Source organism: Canis lupus, chromosome 29 (assembly GCF_011100685.1).
Source record: "Canis lupus familiaris isolate Mischka breed German Shepherd chromosome 29, alternate assembly UU_Cfam_GSD_1.0, whole genome shotgun sequence".
Taxonomy (NCBI): domain Eukaryota; kingdom Metazoa; phylum Chordata; class Mammalia; order Carnivora; family Canidae; genus Canis; species Canis lupus.
Window position 1 is genome coordinate 22,966,339 of NC_049250.1, and position 13,986 is coordinate 22,980,324.

The window sequence follows — 13,986 nt, forward strand, 5'->3', positions numbered from 1 at the left end:
AAAGACTCTTAAGCAGGCTCCACACCCAGCATGCAAAGCTGCACGTGGGGCTTGCTCTCAACACTCTGAGATCATGACCTGAGCAGAAATCAGAATTGGATACTTAGACTGAGCATCCAGGTGCCCCTACTTCATTTCCATTTTTAAATCATTTAAAGTAATACTGTGTTTAGTATCTCTGCAATACTTTTTGACCATGTTTCTGATTATTTCTTCAGAATATGAACATTTTAAAAGATTTTGATAATCTGTTGGCAAATTCTTCTTGGGAAAGGTTCTCCTAATACATGCTTTAAGCCAGTAATATATAAAAAAATATTTAGGGTTCTTATTATACTAGCTTTACCAAAATTTTTCTTTTCTTTTTTCATCATGCCATTCTGCCCTTAAACTCACCTTAATGAAAGAAAGAGAGCTGGTGGATGGGGAGGAAAGATAGCTAAAAAACAAACAGGATATACAGTAATGGCAGTCATACATTCTCTAAGTGATAACCGGTTTGTAATTTCCCATCAACTTTCATCTTTGAAGGGAAATTCAAAAACCCATTCAAGTAGTTTATTTTCAACAAATGTCTATTAGCTACTCTCAGTGGAGGACTCTTAACCACTTTGTTTGGTGCAGTCCAATTTGAATAGATTTTTGCTCAAATAAACCAAAACATTTAAAAATGTCTTAATTTATCTTTGTAACAGTAGGAAAACACTGTACTAACAGAAAATTTTAAACATACCAATTAAATGGATAATTGATGTTTGTGGTATCAATTACACTAAACAGAAGAGTTTTTAAAATGTAAGTGGAAGATAGCTTTAAGAAAATGAAGTCACTCATAAAGAAGCAGTATAATTATTATTTTTTTTTAGATTTTATTTATTTATTCATGAAAGACACAGAGAGAGAGAGAGGGAGAGAGGCAGAGACACAGGCAGAGGGAGAAGTAGGCTTCATGCAGGGAGCCTGATGTGGGACTTGATCCTGGGGCCCTAGGACCATGCCCTGAGCCCAAGGCAGGTGCTAAACCACTGAGCCACCCAGGGATCCCCAAAGCAGTATAATTTTATCCCTTTGGATTCCCAGAAAAAAAAAAAAAAAAAAAAGACAGGGATTTGAATTGTCAAGGTGATACTATTTTAGACTTTTGAGTTTGATCCTTTCCTATGCCAAAAGCCTCTTGACTCAAAAGCATTCTTCTGAAATAGTAAATAGGTGTGTCAACCAGTTGGATGCTCATCCTTCAAGTCTCAGATAACGTAAAGCTTTTAGACATTCTGAGGCCAAAATAATCATGCTCTTTTTTTTTTTTTGGCTTCTCAAGGCTTTTGTAGATTGGTATATTTTAATTATATTAAAATAGCATTATATTTCAGCGTAGTTTTAGGTGTTTCCTCCACCGTTAGTACAGGTTTCCAATTTTGTGCGGTATCTTTATGTCCTCTGCTCCTTAGTCTTAGGCTCTCGGTACTTAACAAGTAATGAACAAACGTGTGAAGGATTCCAGAGGACCAATCTGTCAAGTATCAGCACCGCATGAACAAGTTCCAATTATTTTCTACCAACCCCACGGTTGGATTAAATCACCATTCATTTTTGTCCAAGTCGCATAAAGTATCGTTCCTCTGTGCTAATAGGTTAGAATCGTTTTCCGAAGAGAAAACGGGTTTGGAGGCCTAGAAAAATGACGCTCAGGCGCATCAGAGGCTGAACTCTGCCTTCCAGGCTCCGTCCGCCCTCGGCGCCGCGGGGCTGTCCGCCCGGACCTTGCAACTGAACGCGCGAGGCCGGGGAGGCGCGGGCAGGCCGCGGGTTCTGCGCACGCGCGGGCGGCGGCTCCGGGCCGGCGGGCCTCCGGGGGCGGGGCGTGCGCGGCGGGGTGCGGCGGCGGCGGCGGCGGCGGCGGGCCTGGGGCCTCGGGCTGCTCGGCTGCTGCGGGCCTCGCGCGGGATGCTGCTCCTGGCGCTGCGCAGCCGGCGGGCGGCCGGACTTGGGCTCGGCGGGCAGAGCACGGTACCGCGGGCGGCCGCCGCGCTGCGAGGCCTGAGGGCGGCGTCCTGGCGGGCGGCCCCCTGGCGCGGCTCCTCGAGGCCGCTTGGCGGAGGCGTGGGCTTGCGGGGAGCCTCGCCGCTCGTGGGCCGGCGGGCGCGAACGCAGGTCGGCATTCTGGGGGGCGGCGGGGCCCAGGGAGCGTCGGCCGGGGGGCTTGGGTGGGGAGCGGCCCTCCGCGGGGCTCGGCCTCGGCCTCGGCGGGAGGCCCGGGGCGCCCGCGGCTCCAGGGGGATCCATCCCCATCCCCATCCCCATCCCCATCCCCATCCCCATCCCTTCGAGACCGGCCGTTTGGTGGTTTTTCCGGGCGGCTCCAGAAAGTGGTTCACAGGTGGTTGCAGACCCAGCGGGCTTGTGAGGACTCGCGCTATTTTCTGCCCCTGAGAGGAAGCCTCGGAAGGGTTGATTTGCAACGAATGGAGGGAGATGCACTGAAAGAACTCAACCTGACTTGAAGTTTTTTTTTTTTTTTTTAAGTTATTTTTAGATGAGGCTATTTTAAGGAATTCCTTTGCTCCCTGGAGAAAGGAGTTGGAGATATTAATCCTCTCACTTTATTTTTTTTTAAGATTTTATTTATTTATTCATGACAGACACACACAGAGAGGCAGAGACACAGGCAGAGGGAGAAGCAGGCTCCACGCAGGAGCCCGACGTGGGACTCGATCCTGGGTCTCCAGGATCAGGCCCTGGGCCGAAGGCGGCGCTAAACTGCTGAGCCACCCGGGCTGCCGGATCCTGTCATTTTAATCTGAATAAATTGTCTCCTAATCCTGCCCTTTAAAATGTCAGAATTAGAAAGTATGGTTGAAAACGTGGAAGAAATGCCTAACATGGGAATTGGAATGTCATTAAATTTCAGCGTAAAGGGATTAGGCATACCTTTTGCATTTTGAAGGGTGTGTGCTGTGAAATTCATTTTTACACCTTATGGGAACTCTTGTTCCTGTGAAATGTGATGAAGATGTCAAGTGAAGTATTTTCTTAAGAGGAACAACAGATGCAAGGAGATGAATAGGGAAAGAGTTAACTTTCTAAAAAGACATACTAGCTATAATATAAGCGTTTTAGAAATATTAAAAACGATCTGGACTTGAAACAATTTGCGTTCCCAGTTTTTTTTTTTTTTACATACATTAACATTTTTTTGAAAAGCTAATGCATTTAAAATTTTGACAGGAGAACAGGAGTAATGTCTTCGTTCACCACAGAATGAAGAAATTATGCCACTAAAATGTTTTACTTGTTCCAGGCCCCACTTTATCTGGGGGGGGGATGGGGGTGGGGGAAGCCTTCAGCTGGGATGCAAACCTGGATTTTCAAACTCCAACTCAGTAGGTGACTAATGAATTAAGGACAGTGATTTTGTTAGTTGGATTTCTTGAACTTGGTAGATTATGTGGGAGAATTAAACCACCTCATATGACACGTTCTCTTACTCTTCATTATAATTTATAGAGCTTAAAAAAATTAAAAGTTGATCCTAAATGCACTTTATTATGTACTCACCTTATAACGGTCTCTGTTTCAATAGATACCTCTTTGTTGGGAAAGATGTGTTCAGTGCTTACATACAGAGCTTGAAAAATCAGAAGATGGAAGGCTGATTTATACTGGGAATCTGGCCCGAACAGTATTTGGTGGGTAATCAGAAGTGAGGGTAATTTCCTTTTAACCCCCTTTTAGTTGTAAAAATGGACCCAAGATACATTACTTCTTATTATATCATCTCTTAATTGTAAGATATGAGGCAAAGTTAGGTTATAATTTTTTTTCTTGTGGCTTGTAAATCAAGATTAGAGGCTGAAACCTTTGCATTTTTAGGAGATTTTAGAAAGATTTTTGAAGACTGTTATGGCTTTGTGATTTTTTTTTTTAAAGATTGTATTTATTTATATGACACAGAGCACAAGCAGGGGTATCTGCAGGCAGAGGGAGAGGGAGAAGTAGGCTCCCCACTGAGCAGGGAGCCCGATAGGGGGATCAGACTTAGGACCCTTGAGATAATGACCTGAGCTGAAGGCAGACACTTGACTGACTGAGCCACCCAGGTGCCCCTGACTTTGGGATCTTATGGCTAGGTGCTAAAGCTTCCCTCCCTTGGTCACTTCCCAAGATGTTTAACAACAAAATAGAACACAAAATAGTGTATATTTGTGTAATGTTTGAATATGGAGAGAGAGAGAAAAAATACGGAATTATACCCCTTAAGAGTGGTTATTTGGGGGAAGTACACATTTACTTTATATATTTATTTATTTATTTTATTTTTTATTATTTTTTAAAGATTTTATTTATTTATTCATGAGAGACACACAGAGAGAGAGCGAGGCAGAGACAAAGGCAGAGGGAGAAGCAGGCTCCATGCAGAAGCCTGATGCGGGACTCGATCCCGGGACTCCAGGATCATGCCCTGGACCGAAGGCAGGTGCCAAACCGCTGAGCCACCCAGGGATCCCCACTTTATATATTTTTAAATTTGGCCATTGCAATAAGCATATAATACTTGTATAATTAAATAGTGTATTTCTTTTATGTTTTTTGAGGTCACTTTAACATTTTCAAGAAACATGTTTAGTGGGTTTTCTAGGTGGTAGTACTTGAGAAGACAAAGAGTATTATTAAATAGCTCTAAGTTTGAAGCTCTTTCCTTAGCTCTTTTTTTGTTTTTAAAAGATTTTCTTTATTTATTCATGAGAGACACACAGAGAGAGAGGCAGAGACACAGGCAGAGGGAGAAGCAGGCTCCACGCGGGGAGCCCGACGTGGGACTCGATCCTGGGTCTCCAGGATCACACCCTGGGCCGAAGGCAGGTGCCAAACCGCTGAGCCACCCAGGCTGCCCTCTTTCCTTAGCTCTTAATTTGGTATTTAGTATGATTTAGTATTTAGAATAATTTATTAGGGAGGTCAGAAGAACTTAGGTATGTGCTTTGTTCAAGTTCCTGAGGTTGTATTTCATTTCAGTAATCTTAAAAGTATAACCTGACATACCTGGAGTACGACTTTATAACCAAGTCGGCCACAAGATTTCACCACCTGCATTTGCATTCCTGTTTTTGATTATGCTGGTGTCTGAATCATCTAAAATTTACTCTGGAAATCTGTATGTTCTCAAGTATGTGGTGTCAAAATAAACTGTGTTAAGGATACAATTTTAGCTATATAAGACTTTGGCAAGGGAGCCCGGGTTGCTCAGCAGTTTAGTGCTGCCTTCAGCCCAGGGTGTGATCCTGGAGACCCGGGATCGAGTTCCGTATTGGGCTCCCTGCGTGGAGCCTGCTTCTCCCTCTGCCTGGTCTCTGCCTCTCTCTCTCTCTCTCTGTCTCTCATGAGTAAATAAATAAAATCTTAAAAAAAAATAAAACATTGGCAATAAGGACTGATTATAATCACTATTGAGAGGAGTTTTGAAGTTACTGGAAAGATCAATTTTGGGTGATTAGAAATGTCTTCAGGAATCAGTACATGAGTTGGCCATTGAACCTGTGCCATATCTCTGGCCTGGGATACCTGGGTTTATACCATTGAGATGTATTAACAGTGACCCCCATGATACCCTTCTTTCTGAACAGACACAGGTCCTTCAAATGTAGGGGAGACATTAATTTATTTCGTATTTCCGCTTGACTCCAGTCTGTAAAGAAGAGAATATAAATAGGAATTTTGGTGTACCTACAAAATTTGGTGTACCTACCTATATAAATAGGATGTTATGTTTGTAGGAGAGCGTAGTTATCCATGGTATTCAAAGTTTTAGAATTATAACTTGTATAGGAATTTAATGTTTGAGTTCTTTCAATATTATGATAATTAGAAACTGTACTTTTCAGGGATCACTATTTTTTTCTATGTAGAAACTGAGGGAGAAACATTTTTTTCTATATATAACAGGTACCATTTTAGAGATTCTTTTTTTAAAGATTTTATTTATTCATGAGAGACAGAGACTGGCAGAGAAGCAGGCTCCATGCAGCGAGCTCGAAGTGGGACTCAGTCCCGGTACTCCAGGATCATGCCCTGAGCCAAAGACAGATGCTCAACCACTGAGCCACCCAGGCATCCCCCTTTTCAGAGATCTTTAAACTGCCAAATATGTACCAGTTTAAAGACATTTGAAGGGTCTTATAGTTGATAGTTTTTGTTAATTCATCAACAAATAATGACTTTGTCATAGTCTTATTTTCGGATGAGGAGAATTTGAACATGAGGAGGTGTGAAAGAAGGGCATAGGGTAGTATGAGCAAAGACATGAAGATGGGAAAGCCCAGAATATGTTTAGAAAATAGTAATTACTTCAATCCAAGCAAAATAAGGTATATGTATTAGTTTCCTCAGGCTCTTATAATACATTTCCACAAACTTGGTGACTAAAGTAACAGAATTTGTTCTGAAAGCTCATGGTTTGAAATCAGAGTATTGATAAAGGCCATACTGCCTCTGAAGGGTCTAGGAAAGAATTCCTTGCCTTTTCCAGCTTCTAGTGGCTCCCAGTAACCAGTTGTGTTCCTGGCTTATGGGGGCATAACTGCATAACTCCAATTTTTGGTTCTTACTCATGTGGCCTTCTCTGTGTGTCTGTCTTATTCTGTCCTTATAAGGATATTCTCATTGGATTTATGGCCTACTCTATTCTAGGATGATCTCATCTCAATTTTTGATTATATACAAAGAGACTATTTCTTTTTTTAAAAAATATTTTATTTATTTATTCATGACAGATGAGAGAGAGAGAGAGAGAGAGGCGAGACACAGGCAGAGGGAGAAGCAGGCTCCATGCAGGGAGCCTGACGTGGGACTCGATCCCAGGTCTCCAGGATCACACCCCGGGCCAAAGGCAGCACTAAACTGCTGGGCCACTGGGGCTGCCCAAAGAGACTATTTCCAAATGAGGTCACATTTGGAGGTTCTGGGTGGACATGAATTTTGGGGTACACTTTTCAACCCACCATAGTGACAAAAATCATGGGGAAAAAGTAGTTGGAAGAACTAAGGAGGCCTTTTTTTTTTTTTTTTTTTAAGATTTTATTTATTTATTCATGAAAGACAGAGAAAGGCAGAGACGTAGGCAGAAGGAGAAGCAGGCTCCAGGCAGGGAGCCTGATGTGGGACTTGATCCTGAGACTGCAGATCATGCCCTGAGCCAGGGGCAGGTGCTCAACCGCTGAGCCACCTAGGCGTCCCTAAGGAGGCTTTTATATAGGAGGCATCTTGGTCCCCATTGTATCTAGTTATATGTGTGCCAGTGTCATAGCAACTCTCTGTGGGAGGAAGGAAGGAATTATTTTAAAATTACTGATGCAAGATCATTAAGCCTTCAACCAATAGCAGTGTACAAGAGAGTATTATAGCCTCACCAGCAGAGTTTGTTGTCAAACTTTTGGTTTTTGGCAGTTTGGGGGAAAAACAATATCTCGCTGTGCTTTTAATTTCATGTTCTTATGATTGAAGTTTGTTAACATTTTATCTGTTTAAGGGCCATGTACATTTTTGGTTCAGTATGGTGTCTATATTTCTTTCGTATGTGTGGATAGGGTTCTTTTTTTTATCCAACTTTTGGCACATATTTGATATATTTTTTAAAGATTTTATTTATTTATTAGAGGATGTGCAGAGAAGCAGGAGAGGGACAGGTGGCCTCTGTCCTGAGCATGGAGCCTTATGTGGGCTCGATCTCATGACCTGAGCCAAAATCAAGAGTTGGATATTCAACCAACTGAGCCACCCAGGCACCGTCAAGATTATATCTTTATGCTAAATTTCTGTATGCAGTTAGGTTTTCTTTCTAAATTTTCCATTTTGTTCTATTGATCTATTTATTTGTGTACCAGCAGCACACCATTTTAATTATAGCATTATGTTTTAGTATCTGACTCCTCCCCCCAACCTTTTTTTTCTTCTTGTTTTTCTAAATTAGCTTTATAATCAACTTGTCTGGGATCTCAACTTGTCTATTTTCTAAACAGATGGTAAAATTATACAATCAAACTAAGAATTTTCATTTTAAGTCACTTATTTAATGTGGTAAAATATACATAACATACAATTTATGGGCAGCCCCGGTGGCTCAATGGTTTAGCGCCATCTTCAGCCCAGGGCGTGATCCTGGAGACCCGGGATCGAGTCCCACATCAGGATCCCTGCTTCTTTCTCTGCCTGTGTCTCTGCCTCTCTCTCTCTCTCATAAATAAATAAAATAAATAAATAAATCTTTAAAAAATAATAAAATTTACCATTTTAACCATTTTTAAATACATATTTCAGAAGTCATTGATTTTTAATCTTTTTAATGTGACAGGTAAAAAAAATTAACATTTGAATATCTTTTCTTGGTAAAGAAGTTGAATGTATTTCCCACATGTTTCTTAACCATTGGTGTTGTGTTTTTTTGGTAATTTGCTGTTTTAATCCTGGACACTTAAAAAAAAAAATCCTGGACACTTAATCTAATTACTTAATCTAATAATGTTAGTCTTATATGTAAACATTTAATGTTAGGTATGTGGAAGTGCTTGTTAATAGTTTTATTTAGTCTGACTGAATTAATTTTCATAGTATTCATAAGGATCTTTGAGTAATATTAAATCTTTTATTGGGGAACTGAGGTGGAGGCCAGCTAACCCTAAAGCAGGTTTTCCAACCTGGAGGGGTACTGTACTGGCTAATGGCCTGGACACTAGAATCAAATTGCTTGGGTTTGAAGCCCAGTACTGCCTGCCTCTTGGTAGTTTTGTGACATTGGGCAAGTGCTTTATTTTTCTCATATGATGGTGATAATTATGGGAGTGATGGTGATAATTATATATCTGCTTCATAGTGTGTTTTTGAAGATGTTATGAATAAAATATATAAAGTATGTAAAGAACTTAACACAGAGCCTGGAAAATAATAATTACTATATATGTGTTTTGGTCTTGTTGTTTTGATGATGATATAAGAAGAAAGGTGGAAGAATTAATTGGATAGATTGATTCTTTTATAAAATTTATAAATATTAATACTCATGTTTTTTTTTTTTTCCTACTTAGGTGTGAAATGTTTCTCTTATTCTACAAGTGTCATCAGTCTTGCATTACTACCATATATTTTTGCACAAAACAATATTATATTTGGAAGTCTACCTTTGCAAATATTATTTTATGGCATCATAGGAAGCTTTACGGTGATTACTCCAGCACTGCTTCACTTTGTTACGAAAGGCTATGTTGTTCGGTTGTACCATGAAGCTACAACAGACACTTACAAAGCCATTACTTATAATGTTGTGCTTTTAGAAAAAAGTACAGTGTTTCACCAGAACGACGTGAGGATTCCAGACAGCGCTCATATATTTACCACATTTTATGCTAAAACAAAATCGCTGTTAGTTAATCCAGTGCTCTTTCCAAACCCTGAAGATTATGACCATCTAATGGGTTATGACAAACCATTCACTTTTGATACGGAAGCAGACAGTGAGAAGAAACAGGTTAAAGATGAGAAATGAATCTGTTGTTTTCTAGGTTTGTGCTTAAATGTGATTTATGTTCCAATGTATGATAAAATTGCCTTTACTTTTGTTTTCTGTTAGCAACTGAAAGTAATTTGAAACTGTATCAAACAACTTTTAATTTTCAGAGAATTATGTTCCTGTATAATAAAATAAGCTATGTTTGAAAAAACAAGTAACATTCTGCCATTTGTGTTTTTAAAAAAGTATGAAAATACACTGGCATATGCATGGATAATTTTATATAATAAGTGTGGTTGTCTCTAAGCTGGGGATCGGGTGTCAGAAACAAATGAGAGTTGTTTTTCCTTTATGTTTGGATTTTTCTAAGTATAGATACGTTGCCTACATTAAAAGCTTTTTTTAAAAATTCTAGAATTATGGGAAGCAGTGTTAATCTCCCTTTGGTGCAGAACACAAGTTTTTGTTTATCTTCTCAGGCATAGTTTCCCATAATAAGGATCTCCATGTCCCGTTGAGTGTGGTAGTTACAGAAGAGATGGTGACCTAAGTAGTGATGTCTTTGGTGGCACTCTTCTCCCTTGGTGTATCCTATCAGTTGGAAAATCAGAGGCGCTAAATAGTTGGACAGTACCTTTTATAAATTCACAATCTCTGCTAATTTTATGAAGTATTGGCATTTTAAGATTTTAACCTCTAATTGTAAAATGAAAATTGGTTCTTGTGAAAGCTTTTCAGTAAGTAGCAAAAGGCTTCAGGTAATGCTATCTATATTAGTAGATAACTTATTAAGTGCCCAGCGTGTGCCAGGTACTGTGCTAGTTATCAGAGTTCTAGTTAAGAACAAAACCCCCAGTCTGTATGGAGTTGCCTAATGTCTCCTATTGTCTGCCATGGTGGTAAATCTAATCTTTATGGGTTAGCTGGGGAATGGGGAAGCACCAGAAGCATCACTAGTTCATTCACAAAGGTCAGGTCTGAAGCTGCTAGAGGCTTATAGGAGGTAGCGTAAGGTAAGAAAGTGCTCCCCTTTCTGAGACCTACAGCCTTCCCTCTGCTAGAACCAGCTAGCTTGTGATCCTAGCAGAAGACAGCCTCTAAGTCTCAGAAAGATGAACAAGCTCGCGCCATCCGCATCTTCCGTTTGGGTCTCTGCCTGCCTGCTCCTTTGTCCTGTGTCTTGACAGTAATGTGTCTTGACAGTAAATGTGATTTATATCTTCCTATAAAAAATTATTCCATAATCAAATGTTCATCAAATATTAGAAAGTAGGAGCAAGAAAAAAAATCACTTAGTTCCATTCCTAAAAGAAAAAACAGCATTGTTAATATTTTAACATTTTTTTCCAAGGGTCACTTCATAACTTGTTTTGAGTGTACCATATCTCTTTAAATGTCCTGTATCCATATACCCATTTTTGTCACCTGTGTGGTGGAGTGAAAAAACCTATTTTTATTTGTATCAGAATAATTCAGAATACAACTTAGTTGTTTAAGGAAAATTAAAAAGCTTAGAATATAAGATGACTTCTCAAGTACATCATCTGGAGTGATACCAAGAAGTAGAAAAGGAACAGCATGTGTAGAATATGATTCATCACTGCAATAAGTCAGCAGAAACCATTCAGGCCAAGGTGAGGAGGAGAAATTTACACATCTCTGTCACTTTACTACTTTCACCACAGGTGGAGTAATCTTGGAAAGGTTGGGGAAGTGAGAAGTCTCTCACTATCTAAAGGAAGGGCATTGAGTCAGTTTTGAGTCTCGAAAGGCAGGGTGATTTTGGCTTATCATCTGAGTTACATCATGTAATATACTGATTGATAATATGTTTTGCAATCTCTTTTCTCAATGTCAATTTCATTATCCTGAAAGACTTCTGCTTTTGGAAGCAGAAGTAACAAAATGGCCATTAGGTCTGAATGATAGCCTTAGTTTGAACACAATTTTTAAAGTTGTATTCCGATTTTTTTCAGAACACTTAATACTTTTGTTGTGGGATTCCTTTTTGTTGAGAATTTAAGTTGTTCAGAGGTAGAAGAGTATAATGAATCAACAGGACTATCATTCGGATTCAACAATTACCAATTTGTTGTCAATATTGTTTGGTTTAGATCCCAACCACTTGCCTTCAACTTTTATTTGGAAGCCAATCCCAGACATCATAACGTTTCTTTCTTAAATATTTTGCAACTCTACCAGATGAGGACTTAAAAAATATAATACTATTATAATACCCAAGCCACTCCTCTCTTCCCAAAGTTATCAAATACCAGTCTGTTCAAATTCCAATTTCCTCTCCACACTTTGTTTGGATTAAGATCTAAGTAAAGTTCATGCCTTATTCACACCAATTTATGAAATGTTTTTCAAGACTCTTCTAAGCTATGGGCCCCTCCATTTCCTTCACTTCGTTTTTTTCTCCCTTGCAGATTATCTTTTGAAGAAATGGAGTTCTTTGTCATTTACATCTTTTTGTGGTCTAGATTTTCTGATTGTATCACTGAGGTGTAGTTTAATATGTTTCTCTGTCTTCTGATCTATAAATTGGCAGTGGGACTTGAAGCTTCATCAGATTGAGATTTGATTATTTTGGACAAGACTAATTCATAGATGATGTTGCTTATATTATCTGTTGTTGCATTAACAAATTGCCCCTAAAAGTTTGCGGGTTTTTTTTTTGTTTTTTGTTTTTTTTTTAAAGACTGAATTATTTGAGAGAGTGCGATTGAGCAAGGGAAGGGGCAGAGGGAAAAGCAGAGAAACAGACTTCCCACTGAGTGGGGAGCCATGTGGGGGTCCATTCTAGGACCCTGACCTGAGTTGAAATCAAGAGTTGGACACTTAACCATCTGAGCCACCAGGTGTCCCAAAAGTTAGAGGTTTAAAACAAAATACCGCATGGTGCCTGTTGGTCCAGTATCTGGGAGTAGCTTGAACTGAATGCTTCTAGCCCAGGTTCTCTCATGAGGTTATAGTCAAGCTATCAGCTGGTACTACTGTCATCTGAAGGCTGAACTAGAGCAGGAGGAATGATTTCCAAGGTGGGTTACTCACATGACTGACACATTTTGCTGGCTTTTTGACAGCCTTAGTTTCTCACCACATGGTTCTCTCTTCAGGGTTACTTGCTTTCCCTAGAGCAACTGAGCCAGAAGAACAACGTGGAAGCCACAATGATGTATACGATCTAGCTTGGAAGTTGCACACTGTCTTTTATGCAGTATTTTATTTGTTACAGAGTCAGCCCTATTCATTAGGAGTTTACACAAGGATTTGAATATTAGGAAATAAGGATCATTGGGAACCATCTTGGAGGCTAGCTACCATAGTGTTCATCCATCAAGAAGTTCACAAAGTTTGTTCCTCTCTTTGTAAAGTGAGAAACCATTGACACTTGGTGCCTAAGTTCAGTGATTCATTAGGTTTTGCAAAATGGTTATATTCTATTTTTCCTTTTTCATATACTAATTGAATACTTCTAAAAGTAGAGAAAAAAGAGTATAAGGAGGCAAGGGAAACTTGTCCCATCTACTCTCTGATTACCAGTAGCTCAGTTGCTATAGAAAAGTCAGGATAAATGCTTGATTCTTTCTCTTTATTTACCAGTTTTCAAAAGAGTTGACTTCTTAGCATCATCTAATGATTAATTAGGCTTTTTAAAAAATATTTATTTATTTTAATTTATTTATGATAGTCACACACAGAGAGAGAGAGGGGCAGAGACACAGGCAGAGGGAGAAGCAGGCTCCATGCACCGGGAGCCCGATGTGGGACTCGATCCCGGGTCTCCAGGATCCCGCCCTGGGCCAAAGGCAGGCGCCAAACCGCTGCACCACCCAGGGATCCCCGATTAATTAGGCTTTAAACAACTTTTGAGCCCAAGACACCTGGGTGGCTCAGTTGATTGAACGTCTGACTCTTGGTTTCAGCTCAGGTTGTGATCTCAGGGTTGTGAGACTGACCCCACATTGGGTTCCACACTCAGTGAAGAGTCTGCCAGAGATCCTCCCTCTTCTCCATCTCCCCCTTCCCTGGCTTGTGTTCATTCTCTCTAACTCTCTCTCTCTCTCTCTCTCTTTTAAATAAAGACTTTATTTATTCATGAGACACACACACACACACAGGCAGAGACAGGAGGCTCCATGCAGGGAGCCCAATGTGGGACTCGATCCCGGGACTCCAGGATTATGCCCTGAGCCGAAGGCAGATGCTTAACTGCTGAGCCATCCAGGCATCCCTCTCTCTCTCAAATAAATAAATAAAATCTTTTAAAAGACTATGACCTCATACTTTTGAATATATTTGGTGTATTTCAGTTCATTGTAGTTACTATCTGGATGTTTATATAGTCTATAGGTAGGCTGAATAATGATTCCTCAAGATGTTCATGCCTGGAAACTGTCACATTAAATGGCAAAAGGTATTTTATAGATAGATCTTGAGGAGATTATCTTGGATTAGCCCAATGGTTTTAGTGTAATCACAGA

At 40.0% G+C, this 13,986-nt stretch overlaps 1 protein-coding gene across 1 annotated transcript in view; it reads left to right on the forward strand.

Annotated features, from left to right (window-relative positions):
* TMEM70 (transmembrane protein 70) overlaps positions 1–9,714 on the forward strand; it is an 11,683-nt gene extending 1,969 nt beyond the window's left edge. Inside the window, exons 2-4 of the mRNA XM_038579856.1 lie at positions 1,720–2,151; positions 3,581–3,686; positions 9,075–9,714. Coding sequence (XP_038435784.1) covers positions 1,720–2,151; positions 3,581–3,686; positions 9,075–9,532 — 996 coding nt within the window. The 3' untranslated portion in view covers positions 9,533–9,714. The remainder of the gene's footprint in view (positions 1–1,719; positions 2,152–3,580; positions 3,687–9,074) is intronic.
* Positions 9,715–13,986: the final 4,272 nt, after the last annotated feature.